The 13,530-nt window shown below is 45.3% G+C and overlaps 1 protein-coding gene across 4 annotated transcripts in view; it reads left to right on the top strand.

Annotated features, from left to right (window-relative positions):
* LOC121534918 (anion exchange protein 2-like) overlaps nucleotides 1-13,530 on the top strand; it is a 54,494-nt gene that overhangs the window by 33,457 nt on the left and 7,507 nt on the right. For 2 of the 4 annotated variants that reach the window (XM_041841539.2, XM_045206211.1), the window contains exons 6-20: nucleotides 15-298; nucleotides 5,454-5,590; nucleotides 6,216-6,299; nucleotides 7,206-7,386; nucleotides 8,299-8,434; nucleotides 8,568-8,766; nucleotides 9,001-9,106; nucleotides 10,057-10,241; nucleotides 10,419-10,638; nucleotides 10,820-11,023; nucleotides 11,210-11,358; nucleotides 11,671-11,865; nucleotides 12,153-12,359; nucleotides 12,876-12,965; nucleotides 13,058-13,224. In XM_041841539.2, coding sequence (XP_041697473.2) covers nucleotides 15-298; nucleotides 5,454-5,590; nucleotides 6,216-6,299; nucleotides 7,206-7,386; nucleotides 8,299-8,434; nucleotides 8,568-8,766; nucleotides 9,001-9,106; nucleotides 10,057-10,241; nucleotides 10,419-10,638; nucleotides 10,820-11,023; nucleotides 11,210-11,358; nucleotides 11,671-11,865; nucleotides 12,153-12,359; nucleotides 12,876-12,965; nucleotides 13,058-13,224 — 2,544 coding nt within the window. The remainder of the gene's footprint in view (nucleotides 1-14; nucleotides 299-5,453; nucleotides 5,591-6,215; nucleotides 6,300-7,205; nucleotides 7,387-8,298; nucleotides 8,435-8,567; nucleotides 8,767-9,000; nucleotides 9,107-10,056; nucleotides 10,242-10,418; nucleotides 10,639-10,819; nucleotides 11,024-11,209; nucleotides 11,359-11,670; nucleotides 11,866-12,152; nucleotides 12,360-12,875; nucleotides 12,966-13,057; nucleotides 13,225-13,530) is intronic. The other 2 variants (XM_045206210.1, XM_045206209.1) reach the window with 2 other exon arrangements.

Genomic DNA, 13,530 nt, shown 5'->3' with positions numbered 1-13,530 from the left:
CGTCGTTGTCCCAGTGAGCCATTGGACTCGGTGTTGGCCCCCCACAAAGGGAGGAATGGCCTATCCTCCGCCCCCTCCCAGGAGTCCCACAGCCCCTCCACACGGGGCTCCACGCCTCCCTCCTCCGCCTCCTCTTCCTACTCCAGAACACCGCCCCCTGGCAGCCACAGCTACGACCTGCAGGAGCGCTTGCGCTCGGGTAACATGACGGGCGGGCAGCAGGAGCGCCACCAGCGCCAGGCCACTGACGACAGCGAGGCCCAGATGCTGGGGTCCGCCGACCTGGATGGCATCAAGAGTGAGTTCCAATTAATCAGTCAGTCAATCAACAAATCAATCAATAAATAAATATAATTTTTCCAACCTAGAACCTCAAAGATCATGCAGTACCACAGTGGCAAGGAAACACTATCTGGAAAGTGGAAACCTTAACAGGAACTATACTTAGAGGGGTATGATTTTTGGAGCATAGAATTACATCATGTAATTTATAGAATCTCTGTGGTTTGGAGTACATAATGACATATAATGACCAAAAGGCTAATATTACTAAGAAATACTTGCATTTCCATGACACAGGGGGCTGATTCACACTTTACTGTGACATCATAGCAGCATTTCATGACTAAACTATTAACTTTGGTCATGTGACATGTTTTCAGCATGATTTCAATGACTTCACAGGGGATTCATTTTAGTATTACTATGACATCATTGTAGCACCTTTTTAATGACTTTACAGGAGACTAAAGATATACATTACTGTGACATCATTGAAGCATTATTTATATGACTTCACCTGGGATTAATGTTGTTGTTACTGTGACATCATTGCTGCATTATTTCCATGACTTCACAGAGGATGAACTTTGATATTACTGTGACATCATTTCAGGATTTCCATGACTACACAGAAGATTAATTTTGATATTACCGTGACATCATTGTAGCATTATTTCCATGACAACACAGGAGATACATTTTCATATTACTCTGACATAAAGACTAAATATATACATTACTGTGACATCATTGAAGCATTATTTCTATGACTTCACATGGGATTAATGTTGTTGTTACTGTGACATCATAGCAGCCTAATTTCAATGACTTCACAGGGGATTAACTTTGATAATACTATGACATTATTGCAGTATTTCCAGGCCTACACAGGAGATACATTTAGGTATTACCGTGACATCATTGTAGCATTATTTCTATGACTTCACCTGGGATTGACTTTGATATTACTGTGATATCATCAGTATTTTCATACTACACAAGGGAATACTCTGAGTTGGTATTCATGTCATAAGAAATAATTCCCTTCGACCACGCCCACAAACTGGGGAAAACAAACATTCTTTCCCATTGGCCCCAATTGTAAAAGAGCCAACTTTGTCGTACATTTTTTGTTATACAGAAATAACAAAACATGTTGAAAAGCTGCTGTGTTGTTAAAGTAAATGTGACCAGGTGAAAAATCCCAACCTATGGTTCGCAATGCTCCCACGTAGGGAAATCGAGCCTGCAAGAAGAGCCCTGTGCCTTCAGGCTATTCAGCATGGGAGAGTGGGAAATTGTGGGGACCAAGTAGGCTACCCGTAGCTATGTGTGTGGAAAACATTTCATCACAAGACATTTAACTTGTTTAGGATAGTTTGTTTAGTACACTCACTACTTGTAGCTGTATAGTCAGTTTGTTTGTGTTGTTGGTCTTGACTAGCTTAATGTTCTGGTTGGTAGCTAGCTAGCACTTACTCATGTGGCTAATGTAGCGCCATCATGAAAAGGGGCATGAGGGAAGCCCTACAATAATATTAAATTTTTCTAAGTAGTGAGAACGGTCGTAAACAGGCAATGTTGAAAACTAGTCTTTAGACATGTACTTTACTTAAATGTCGTTTTGTAATTGACAAAAACAAGCAGACAACAAGAAAATTGCATTTGAAAAAGTTTTTGCCTTGAGCCAATGGGGTAACCAAGGTTACCATTGGTTGTTTTCCCCACAGGTGGGCGGGGCAGCAACTTTCTATTTAGTACTGACTGGGACTATACCTTTGATATTACTATGACATCATAGCAGCATCACTTCAATGACTTCACAGGAGATTAAGTTGGCATTTTTGTGACATCATAGCAGAACTTCTATGACCACACAGGGCTGAGATATAACTTCAGACTTTACTATGACATCGTTCTTGCAATCCTACATACAGTGAGGGAAAAAGGTATTTGATCCCCTGCTGATTTTGTACGTTTGCCCACTGACAAAGAAATGATCAGTCCTAATGGTAGGTTTATTTGAACAGTGAGAGACAGAATAACAACAAAAAAATCCAGAAAAACGCATGTCAGAAATGTTATAAATTGATTTGCATTTTAATGAGGGAAATAAGTATTTGACCCCCTCTCAATCAGAAAGATTTCTGGCTCCCAGGTGTCTTTTATACAGGTAACGAGCTGAGATTAGGAGCACAGTCTTAAAGGGAGTGCTCCTAATCTCAGCTTGTTACCTGTATAAAAGACACCTGTCCACAGAAGCAATCAATCAGATTCCAAACTCTCCACCATGGCCAAGACCAAAGAGCTCTCCAAGGATGTCAGGGACAAGATTGTAGACCTACACAAGGCTGGAATGGGCTACAAGACCATCGCCAAGCAGCTTGGTGAGAAGGTGACAACAGTTGGTGCGATTTTTCGCAAATGGAAGAAACACAAAATAACTGTCAATCTCCTTCGGCCTGGGGCTCCATGCAAGATCTCACCTCGTGGAGTTGCAATGATCATGAGAACGGTGAGGAATCAGCCCAGAACTAGTCTTGTCAATGATCTCAAGGCAGCTGGGACCATAGTCACCAAGAAAACAATTGGTAACACACTACGCCGTGATGGACTGAAATCCTGCAGCGCCCGCAAGGTCCCCCTGCTCAAGAAAGCACATATACAGGCCCGTCTGAAGTATGCCAATGAACATCTGAATGATTCAGAGGAGAACTGGGTGAAAGTGTTGTGGTCAGATGAGACCAAAATCAAGCTCTTTGGCATTAACTCAACTCGCCGTGTTTGGAAGAGGAGGAATGCTGCCTATGACCCCAAGAACACCATCCCCACCGTCAAACATGGAGGTGGAAACATTATGCTTTGGAGGACAACTTCACCGCATCAAAGGGACAATGGACGGGGCCATGTACCGTCAAATCTTGGGTGAGAACCTCCTTCCCTCAGCCAGGGCATTGAAAATGGGTCGTGGATTGGTATTCCAGCATGACAATGACCCAAAACACACGGCCAAGGCAACAAAGGAGTGGCTCAAGAAAAAGCACATTAAGGTCCTGGAGTGGCCTAGCCAGTCTCCAGACCTTAATCCCATTGAAAATCTGTGGAGGGTGCTGAAGGTTCGAGTTGCCAAACGTCAGCCTCGAAACCTTAATGACTTGGAGAAGATCTGCAAAGAGGAGTGGGACAAAATCCCTCCTGAGATGTGTGCAAACCTGGTGGCCAACTACAAGAAACGTCTGACCTCTGTGATTGCCCTCATTAAAATGCACATCAATTTATAACATTTTTTACATGTGTTTTTCTGGATTTTTTTGTTGTTATTCTGTCTCTCACTCTTCAAATAAACCTACCATTAAAACTATAGACTGATCATGTCTTTGTCAGTGGGCAAACGTACAAAATCAGCAGGGGATCAAATACTTTTTCCCCTCACTGTATGGGGCTATCATCATTATGACATAATTTTTGCATTTCTGATAACACTTTACACAGATATACTAGCTACATCACTGAAGCAAATGACTTATTCTTTTGATTTATCTATGGCATTATTTTGACATGATGGAAATACTCAGATTTGACCCTGATATCACTATGACATTTTGCCTGGCTACCTAGACTCATTGCTCCGGCCAAACACTACGCCACGCCCACGGACGTTAGTTTCTTCTCTGCAATGAGTCTGGATCTGAGTACCTCCCCGACCCTTCACCGAATGCGAACACATTCGGGGCCCTCTGATTGGTCCAGAAACCGAATGGTTGGTCCAGAGCCAGAACACAAGTGGATAAAGCGGCGGTTTGAAAATTCTTCATTGGCTTTGATACTCTGATTGGTTAGAGACGATCCAATCGCTGATGACTTTGCATTGTACAACACCCCTCGTCACCACAAATTACTTCAATGATGGCAGTCTCATACTAAAGTATGTAGCGAGAGACAAAGCAGCGAAATAATTTAGTGTGAATCATCAGGATATATGAAATTATCATGACATCTCCTAGACATCACTTTGGTTGTATGTTAATCTATAGGGTAATTGTCAGTAACCTTCATGGATAACCTATCCAATCATCACTAAGGAGAAACAATGAAAGAACGTTGTTCAATAATGCCTTGACCAAGACATGTTTTTATATCTGGATTGTCCTTACCCTTATGGAAAGCTTACAAAACCTTGATATTTAGACACAAAATGCAAATTTTTCACAGTCAATTTGCATTTGTTATCTTAAATCTGATCCTAATATGGAATGAATTGTTCTGTGTACAAGCAAACAAGGCCGTCCATCCCACATGCTTACTGTGCACCGTAGGAATATGAGTATTTTCGAAGAGCCCATATCAGCCCACCACCAGTTCTTTTCCAGTTTTCCATTGTTGGTTTCATGTTCAGATAAAAGTCTGTGTGCATGCGTGTGTGTGCCGTGTGCCCATATGTCATTATTTGGAAAACAATCATTCATTTTGGAAGCATGGTTTGGTTCTGTGTTCTGAAAGTCAAAACGTTGCAACTGCACTTTTCTTTGAGTCAGAAGCAATTTCTTTGTGAGTATCCATTACATAATATATAATTACATAATTATTATATTGTTATAACTTATAATATAATGTGCAAGTTTGTCATTCAGATCAACATGTTAAAAGTTTGTATCAATGGTTTGCTAACCATTATCTTAATTTGATAGCCATGGATTTGCCTCTATTTGAGATATGTGAAGTGAGTGAAGAAAGTGGGGTTGGTCTGGACAAAGGTTGATTAGTTTTCTTTGGGTTTTAAAACCTTAAAGTCCCACCATGATTCCCTGGAAAGCTTTCCTATTGTTAAGCCAATCCTGAAATGTTGTTTTCTAGAAAAGTACACCCGTGGGAATCTGAGTGTGTTCCCACCGTGCTTGTTAAAACACACTGCAGCAGGCAAAACTAGTTGCAATGACATTATTCTGAAGTCTTTTGTGACTGGTTTGATTGTAAAAGGAGGTATTTTAAACATAATTTCAGCGACCAGAAAAATACATATTTTACTGTTTACAACCTAAATATGGTGTCTTTCCCAAACGTTTTGATGTTGTCATGAAAAAAGACGTCTTTACCTTTACTCAACAAGGCGAAAAGCAGTTTGGGACCAGAAAATAAATTTCTCTCAATTTTTCTCTTTCAATGTCCCTTAGGCCACAGGTTCGAGGATGTGCCCGCGGTGCGCCGTCACCTGGTCAGGAAGAGCAACAAGGGTCAGGTGGTGCACATCAGCAAGGACCACAAGGAGCCTAGTGCCCACAGCCGCAAGTTGGACCGTACCCCACATGAGGTGGGTACCAGGGAACAAGGGGATAATGGGTTCTATGGGGCAGTGAATTTGGCAAAATTCCATGTTTTGCTACTACTTTACCGGAATGGTCCATCATAGACTTACATAACATTGTTGTATGCTATTACACTTCATTTGACCCCCACTGATGTAGGCCAGTAGTGTTACTGCTGGTTACAAGTAGCAGGCAGTGACGTGAGTAGCACAAGTTGTTTTTATGAAGAAGAGTTTGGGTTAAGAAGTCAATGTCTCACCTGTACATTAACTCCCTGCTTTGGTACTTAAGTCAGTCAGGGAAAGGTGAGACGTTAAAAATGAACTTAGGGATGACTTTCACATGCCACAAGACAAAGAGGAGAGGTAACACGACACAAGGGGGCTCTAGGAAGTCAACGAGGGAGTTCAGTTTGTTGTATTAGGGTAGCCAGGTAAACGTCAGTCTCTTCTGTGTGTGTGTTTCAGGTGTGATAGAGTGAACGTAAAACAATGGACAGACCATTTCACATGCGCTCTCTTGTTGAGCCAGTAACTGTGTGTTTGTGTTTATGAACGTGTGTGTGTTAGGGACTGTAAGGTAAGCCTGCCCTATTAGATTTGTCAGTATCTCTGCTTTTCACTCACCCAGCCAGTGCAAGAGTATCGGTCAACCTCGCGTTCGGACACAATGATTCACTTGGAGTTCGTGGCTCGTATGGCACGGCACCAGAAGGTAGGGTCGTTTTGAAAAAACACAACCCAGTTTTAGCCCGGGTCACAATGGATTTGCCGTGTTAGCCTTCAGATTGATTTGGACTGCAGTTACTTACCTTCTAACGCCACACCTATACAGCATGGTGTGTTTGTAGACACTTGATGCATGCTGGATGCTGCCATAACGTCTTCATGCACCTGTTGTAACGTCTTATTGTTGTTCATGGGAGCTTAGTCTGGTTGATAGGGAAGCTTCTTTTTGATAGGGAAACTTAAGGATGTATTCTTGTTCTCACAGTAATAACACTAGAAACACTAATTTAAGTATGGTCCAATGTATAAAATGTATTTTGGTTATTGCGACACATGAGTTGGAACTCACCTAAAATGGGAAAATGTGTGTGTGACATTCTAAACTCCCCTGTTCGTCTACAGAAAGACCCTGTGTTCCACCCAAATGTTTGCTGAGTGTTTTTGTGTGTTGTATCTGGGGGTGTTAGGAAAACACGAGATTAGATGGTTTCTAGATTAGATGCTCCAGATCAGTACTACTGTGTACTGTAAAGAATAGTGTTGGGCACAAACATCGATCATTCATTTGATATTGATATGTGCAAGGCATATTGTGATATCGGTTTATCGTTCCTGTTAAGCTACAGTATTATGTAAAAAGACGTACTGCAAAATCCTCTCACAGACCTTCGCACAGGCTCTCAACTTGGTGTACATGATTGCCTGCAGATGGGCCATCAAGGGCTTCCCATTGTTTTCAAACTGGTTGGGATATGTTAAAAGGCTACCAAAACATTTACACCTGGCCCAATGGACAATCAGCAAGCAGTTGTTTGGACTTCACAGAGTTGCAATATTTTTTAAAAATAAAATCGATATAAATATTGATATTGTATCAAAAAAATTATCCCAGGTGTTTGTGGAGCTGAACGAGCTGGTGATGGATAAGAACCAGGAGTTGCAGTGGCGGGAGACGGCCCGCTGGATCAAATTTGAGGAGGACGTGGAGGAGGAAACGGATCGCTGGGGCAAACCCCACGTCGCCTCGCTCTCCTTCCGTAGTCTCCTGGAGCTCCGCAAGACCATCTCCCACAGTGAGAGAAAGAGGGGAGATTGAGGGAAGAAAGGGAGGGAGGGAGGGAGGGAGGGAGGGACTAGGTGGGTATAAAGAGGGCGAGGGGGGGAGAAGGAGTTGGGAAAGCAGAGGGTAAAGAGGGAGGGGAGTGGGTGAGTTAGGAAAAGAGAAAAATGAGTGATGAAGAGAGAGGGGAGGAAGAGATTGGGGAGGAAGAGAGAGGGGAGGAAGAGATTGGGGAGGAAGAGAGAGGGGAGGAAGAGATTGGGAGGAAGAGATTGGGGAGGAAGAGAGAGGGGAGGAAGAGATTGGGAGGAAGAGAGAGGGGAGGAAGAGATTGGGAGGAAGAGAGAGGGGAGGAAGAGAGAGGGGAGGAAGAGATTGGGAGGAAGAGGGAGGGGAGGAAGAGAGAGGGGAGGAAGAGATTGGGAGGAAGAGAGAGGGGAGGAAGAGAGAGGGAGGAAGAGATTGGGAGGAAGAGAGAGGGGAGGAAGAGAGAGGGAGGAAGAGATTGGGAGGAAGAGAGAGGGGAGGAAGAGAGAGGGGAGGAAGAGATTGGGGAGAAAGAGAGAGGGGAGGAAGAGAGAGGGGAGGAAGAGAGAGGGGAGGAAGAGATTGGGAGGAAGAGAGAGGGGAGGAAGAGAGAGGGGAGAAATAGATTGGGAGGAAGAGAGAGGGGAGGAAGAGATTGGGAGGAAGAGAGAGGGGAGGAAGAGATTGGGAGGAAGAGAGAGGGGAGGAAGAGAGAGGGGAGGAAGAGATTGGGAGGAAGAGAGAGGGGAGAAAGAGAGAGGGGAGGAAGAGATTGGGAGGAAGAGAGGGGAGGATGATAATACAATTGAGGAATAAATACAAATCGAAGGATAAGAAAGGCAAGAGAAGGAAGTAGCATTTGTGGCGTTAAAGGGAAACATTGGGGGGTGTTCTTTAGGTGCGGTGCTGCTGGACCTGAACCAGCACACCTTGCCTGGCATCGCCCATCAGGTGGTGGAGCAGATGATAATCTCTGACCAGATCAAAGTGGAGGACCGGGCCAATGTCCTGAGAGCCCTACTACTCAAACACAGGTACTTTCCTCTAACTGTCTGCAATCCTCTATCTACCCTGCTACCTACGATATTCACAGTGTTTATATACATCATTGGTACTTTTACACAAACTCAGTTCAGGCATTCTCTCTCTCCTCTTCTCTGCCCGCAGTCACCCGAGCGACGAGAAGGAACACAGCTCTTTCACGCGGAACATCTCTGCCGCCAGCCTGGCCTCCCTGATGGTGAATCACCACAGCAGCAGTAACCACACAGGCCAAGCCAAGCCCTCTGTCACTGACCCCCTCATTGGTGGAGGAGAGGCCGCCGGCACCCTTACAGACACCCGCATTGACATGGAGAAGAGCGAGGTCTTCACTTGAAAGTGTGGCTGTGGTTTTGGGAGTGTGTGGGGTTGAGTTTGTCTGTGTGTGTGTGTGTGCAGGAATTTTGTGAGCTCTGTTTGTGTAATAGTGTGTTGTTTGAGTTGTGTTTGTTGGTGGGTGTGCATTCATCTTTGTCCACTTGTCTGGGTGATTGTTTATGGTTTTTGAGTCTTGAGTGTGTGTGGGTTTTTGGTGTCTAAACTCCCTGTTCATCTACAGAAAGACAATCCTCCCATATTGGGCATGCACAGGTCCAAGTCCAAACATGAGCTCAAGTTGCTGGAGAAGATTCCGGAAAATGCAGAGGCCACTGTCGTCCTCGTAGGTATGCCTTACTACTCAAATAAAATAAAATGTTATTTGTCACATGTGATGAGTGATTTCGAAGAAGTCAGGCGCAGGAGTCAGGCGCAGGAAGGTAAATCACAGAATAACAGGATTTATTCCGAAACACAGAGTTACGCAGTAATGCGTCAAAACACTCCAGTGCGCAAAACAGGCACACTGGAACCAACAAGGCACACGGGGAATTATCCCGGCGATACAAAATACAAGGAGCTCCACCGAGCTTCTCTAACCTCCACGTTAAACAATCACACACAAAGACAAGGGGGCAGAGGGAACACTTATACAGGTAATGATGAGGGGATATGAACCAGGTGTGTGTAATAAACAAGACAAAACAAATGCAATGATGAGATGAGGAGCGTCAGTGGCTAGAAGGCCGGTGACGACGAACGCCGAAGCCTGCCCGAACAAGGAGAGGAGGCAGCTTCGGAGGAAGTCGTGACACATGCTTCGTAAACAACAGGGGTAGACAGTGAAATGCTCACTTACGAGCACTTCCCAACAATGCAGAGAGAAAGAAAATAGAGAAATGATAAAAAAGTAAAACACTTAATAATAAAAGTAATAATAAATACACAATGAGTAATGATAACTTGGCTATATACATGGGGTACCAGTACAGAGTCGATGTGCAGGGGTACGAGGTAATTGAGGTAGATATGTACATATAAATAGGAAGAAAGTGACAGACAATAAACAGTAGCAGCAGCATATGTGATGAGTAAAAGAAAGTGAGTGCAAAAAGGGTCAATGCAGATAGTTTGGGTAGCTATTTGATTAACTATTTAACTAAATATTTAGCAGTCTTATGGCTCGGAGAGCACGATCACACAGTCGTCCGGAACAGCTGGTGCTCTCATGCATGGTTCAGTGTTGCTTGCCTCAAATCATTAAAGTTCAATTACATGTAATAACTGTCTCCCGCAGGCACCGTGGCCTTCCTGGAGCAGCCATCCATGGCGGTTGTGCGTCTGCAGGAAGCCGTACTGCTGGAGTCCGTGCTGGAGGTGCCCGTTCCTGTGCGTTTCCTCTTCCTTCTAATGGGCCCGCCCATCGCCAACATCGACTACCACCAGATCGGCCGCTCCATCTCCACACTTATGTCTGACAAGGCGAGTTAACCGTTGGGTAACCCATACTGCCCTGTGTGGCTCAGTTGGTAAGAGTGTGGCACTAGCAACACCAAGATTGTGGGTTCAACACCCACAGGGATCACATACCAAAAAATTATGCACTTACTGTCCTGTAAATCACTTTGAAAAACTCTGCTAAGTGGCATTTTACCGCAGCACTTCCACGAGGCGGCGTACCTGGCGGATGAGCGGCAGGACCTGCTGAATGCCATCAACAGCTTTCTGGACTGTAGCATTGTGCTGCCGCCATCTGAGGTGGGCGGCGAGGAGCTGCTTCGCTCGGTGGCCCGCTTCCAGAGAGAGATGCTCCACAAGAGAGAGGAGCAGCAGGGCAAGAAGCTCAAGGTCAAAGAGCCCAAGAGCCCAAAGGATAAAGGTAATAGAGACAGGCATACACTGATACACTCAGATGTGCACAGACATATATTACAGAGAGGAACCGGAGGGCAAACTACAGGCCAAAATGCCCAAAGGTCCCATGAACAAGGGTGACAAAGATGCATACTGGAGGAAGGAGCTTGAGGGCTAACTGACCACCAAATAACCCTCTCCCTCAGCTCCGCAGGCGCCCTTCAAACCTGGGGATGACCCTCTGCGCCGGTCGGGCCGCCTGTTTGGGGGGCTGATTGGTGACGCCGCACGGCGCTACCCCAAATATGCCAGCGACTTCCGTGATGCGCTCAACCCCCAGTGCATGGCTGCCATCATCTTCATCTACTTCGCTGCTCTGTCGCCCGCCATCACCTTTGGAGGACTGCTGGGTCAGTCACTCAGTCACCCATTGGGGGAGGAAAGAAAGGAGGGGAGGAGGGAAAGAAGGAGGGAAGGAAGGAAACAATAACTAAATAGAATTTAAGCTAAAAAGAGGGATAGAGTCTATCGTTGGCTGTATCATTTTGAGTTGGTATTCACTTTCTCCATCCCTTCCTCTCTTCTTCTTCCTCCAGGTGAGAAAACTGGGGGGTTGATTGGCGTGTCGGAGCTGATCATCGCCACAGCGATGCAGGGGGTCATCTTCTCCCTCCTGGGGGCACAGCCTCTGTTGGTGGTGGGCTTCTCTGGACCCCTCCTGGTTTTTGAGGAGGCCTTCTACTCGGTGAGCAACTACCCCATTTCTTCCATTCCGTTACTCCCCCTTCTCCCCAAATTGTGCACTTGTTCACTCCCCTGGAAAGGATTTACAAGTAATAGACTGGTTATAAAATTACAGGATTCTCAGTTGAAGGATTTCCTGCTTATTCCTTTCTAATTCCAGAAATCCTTTAACTGAAAAGAAATTGTGAACTTTGGGAACGTTTCTGGAATTGTGCAACCCTAGCTGGTGCAAGGAATACAGTTGTAATGTGTGCATGATAATGTCACTTTCTGAACACCCCCCAAAGTTGTGCCTCGTGGTTCTGTGTTGCAGTTCTGCAATGCCAACCACATAGAGTACCTGACCGGCCGGGTGTGGATTGGCTTCTGGCTGGTGCTCATCGTGGTCCTCATAGTGGCCTTTGAGGGCAGCTTCCTGGTCCGCTTTGTCTCGCGCTTTACCCAGGAGATCTTCTCCTTCCTCATTTCCCTCATCTTCATCTACGAGACTTTCTCGAAACTGGGCAAGGTGAGGTTGGGTTGGGAAGAGGAGCGCCCTTTAACACTGGGCTGGAGCTGATTGGGTTAGCTTGTCCGCTGGCCAACAAGTTAATAGCTTTCATTGCTAGCATACCGCTGCATGCATTATGACTCCGTCAAGAGCATTTGAAACGGAGGTCATCTATCGCACACCTGACACAGCTGCCATGGTGCAGGAATGTATGAGACTCATGAGAAAACTGTCTGTGTGTTTACCTGTGTGTCTGCCTGTCTGTCTGTCTCTGTGTCTGTCTATCTGTCTAAAAACCCACCCAGATCTTTCAAGAGCATCCTCTCCAACGCTGTTACCTGGTCAACGACACATGGACATCATCATCATGCAACAACACTGTGGTCGGCGTGCCTGGCAAGGTGGTGGGGGAGCCCAACACAGCCCTCCTGACGCTGGTGCTCATGTCCGGAACGTTCTTCATTGCGTTCTACTTGCGCAAGTTCAAGAACAGTGCCTTCTTCCCTGGCAAGGTAAGTACAGTAAGCCTGGGCTGCCTCAACATACACATACAGTATTGGCCCTTAAAAAATACATTCAAAATGCATTAAAGGTGCACTATGCAGAAATCACTGCCATTTCCTGGTTGCTAAAATTCTAATAGTTTACCTAATTTCAGTTTATGTGACAAAATAAGCAAGTACAGTGTAGAGAATCATTGTACCATCTAAACTGCTGTGAATAATACTTTCCATAACCAACAAAATAGTTGTTTCAACTGTTTGAAGCTGGTGTACAAAACTGAAAGTAAAAGATGCAGAAACTAAACTTAAGACTGGGAAGCATAGAAATAGTGAACATAGAACAGATCTACCGCTTCTTAGACTTGCTTTCAATAACAATGACAGATCTATGACTCACATTTCTATGTACATGTTGTCGGGTTGCCCAAAAAGTTACATATTGCAGTTTTAATTCGTGTGGCAGAGCATGTGGCAGTAAGCAACAGGTTTATATTCAATCTGACTTGTGCGTGTTCTTTGTCTCAGCTCCGTAGGATGATTGGAGACTTCGGGGTTCCCATAGCGATTCTCATCATGGTGTTGGTGGACTACAGCATAAAAGACACCTACACGCAGGTGAGATATAGGTCAAGATCAAATGTCAAGAGAGTCCAATCAGAAGTGAGAATAGCCCAGGCTAACCCTTTCCCTTTGACCCCCCTATTTAGAAGCTGAGCGTGCCCACAGGCTTCTCGGTGACCAGTCCTGAGAAGCGAGGGTGGCTGATCCCCCCGCTGGGCTCGGACGGCCAGTTCCCTGTCTGGATGATGGCCATCAGCATCTTACCCGCCCTGCTCGTGTTCATCCTCATCTTCATGGAGACGCAGATCACCACGTAAAGCCGGGTGTACACTAGAAGGCCCTGATTTAGCTGTCCCAGACACGTTTTTGAGATCGGAGACAAAATCCCCATGTCGTTGCCTGCTCAGGGCGCGCGGCCGTCACCGATGCTTGTTTATATGAGCGGGTCAGAGACGCAATCTGAGGGCTACCAATCTCGTCTTTGAGCAGTCCCAGACATCCCGATATTTTCAGACATATTTGATTTTATCGGCACAAAATCTGCAATGCTCTTGTAGTGTGAGATGTGCAATGACAAGTTTTGAGAGCGGTGATCAGCAATAGCCAATGAGAGCTCGCC

The sequence above is a fragment of the Coregonus clupeaformis genome, chromosome 21 (genome assembly GCF_020615455.1).
Source record: "Coregonus clupeaformis isolate EN_2021a chromosome 21, ASM2061545v1, whole genome shotgun sequence".
NCBI lineage: Eukaryota > Metazoa > Chordata > Actinopteri > Salmoniformes > Salmonidae > Coregonus > Coregonus clupeaformis.
The sequence above is the reverse complement of the archived record's forward strand: the minus strand, read 5'-3'. Positions and strand labels throughout refer to the sequence as shown.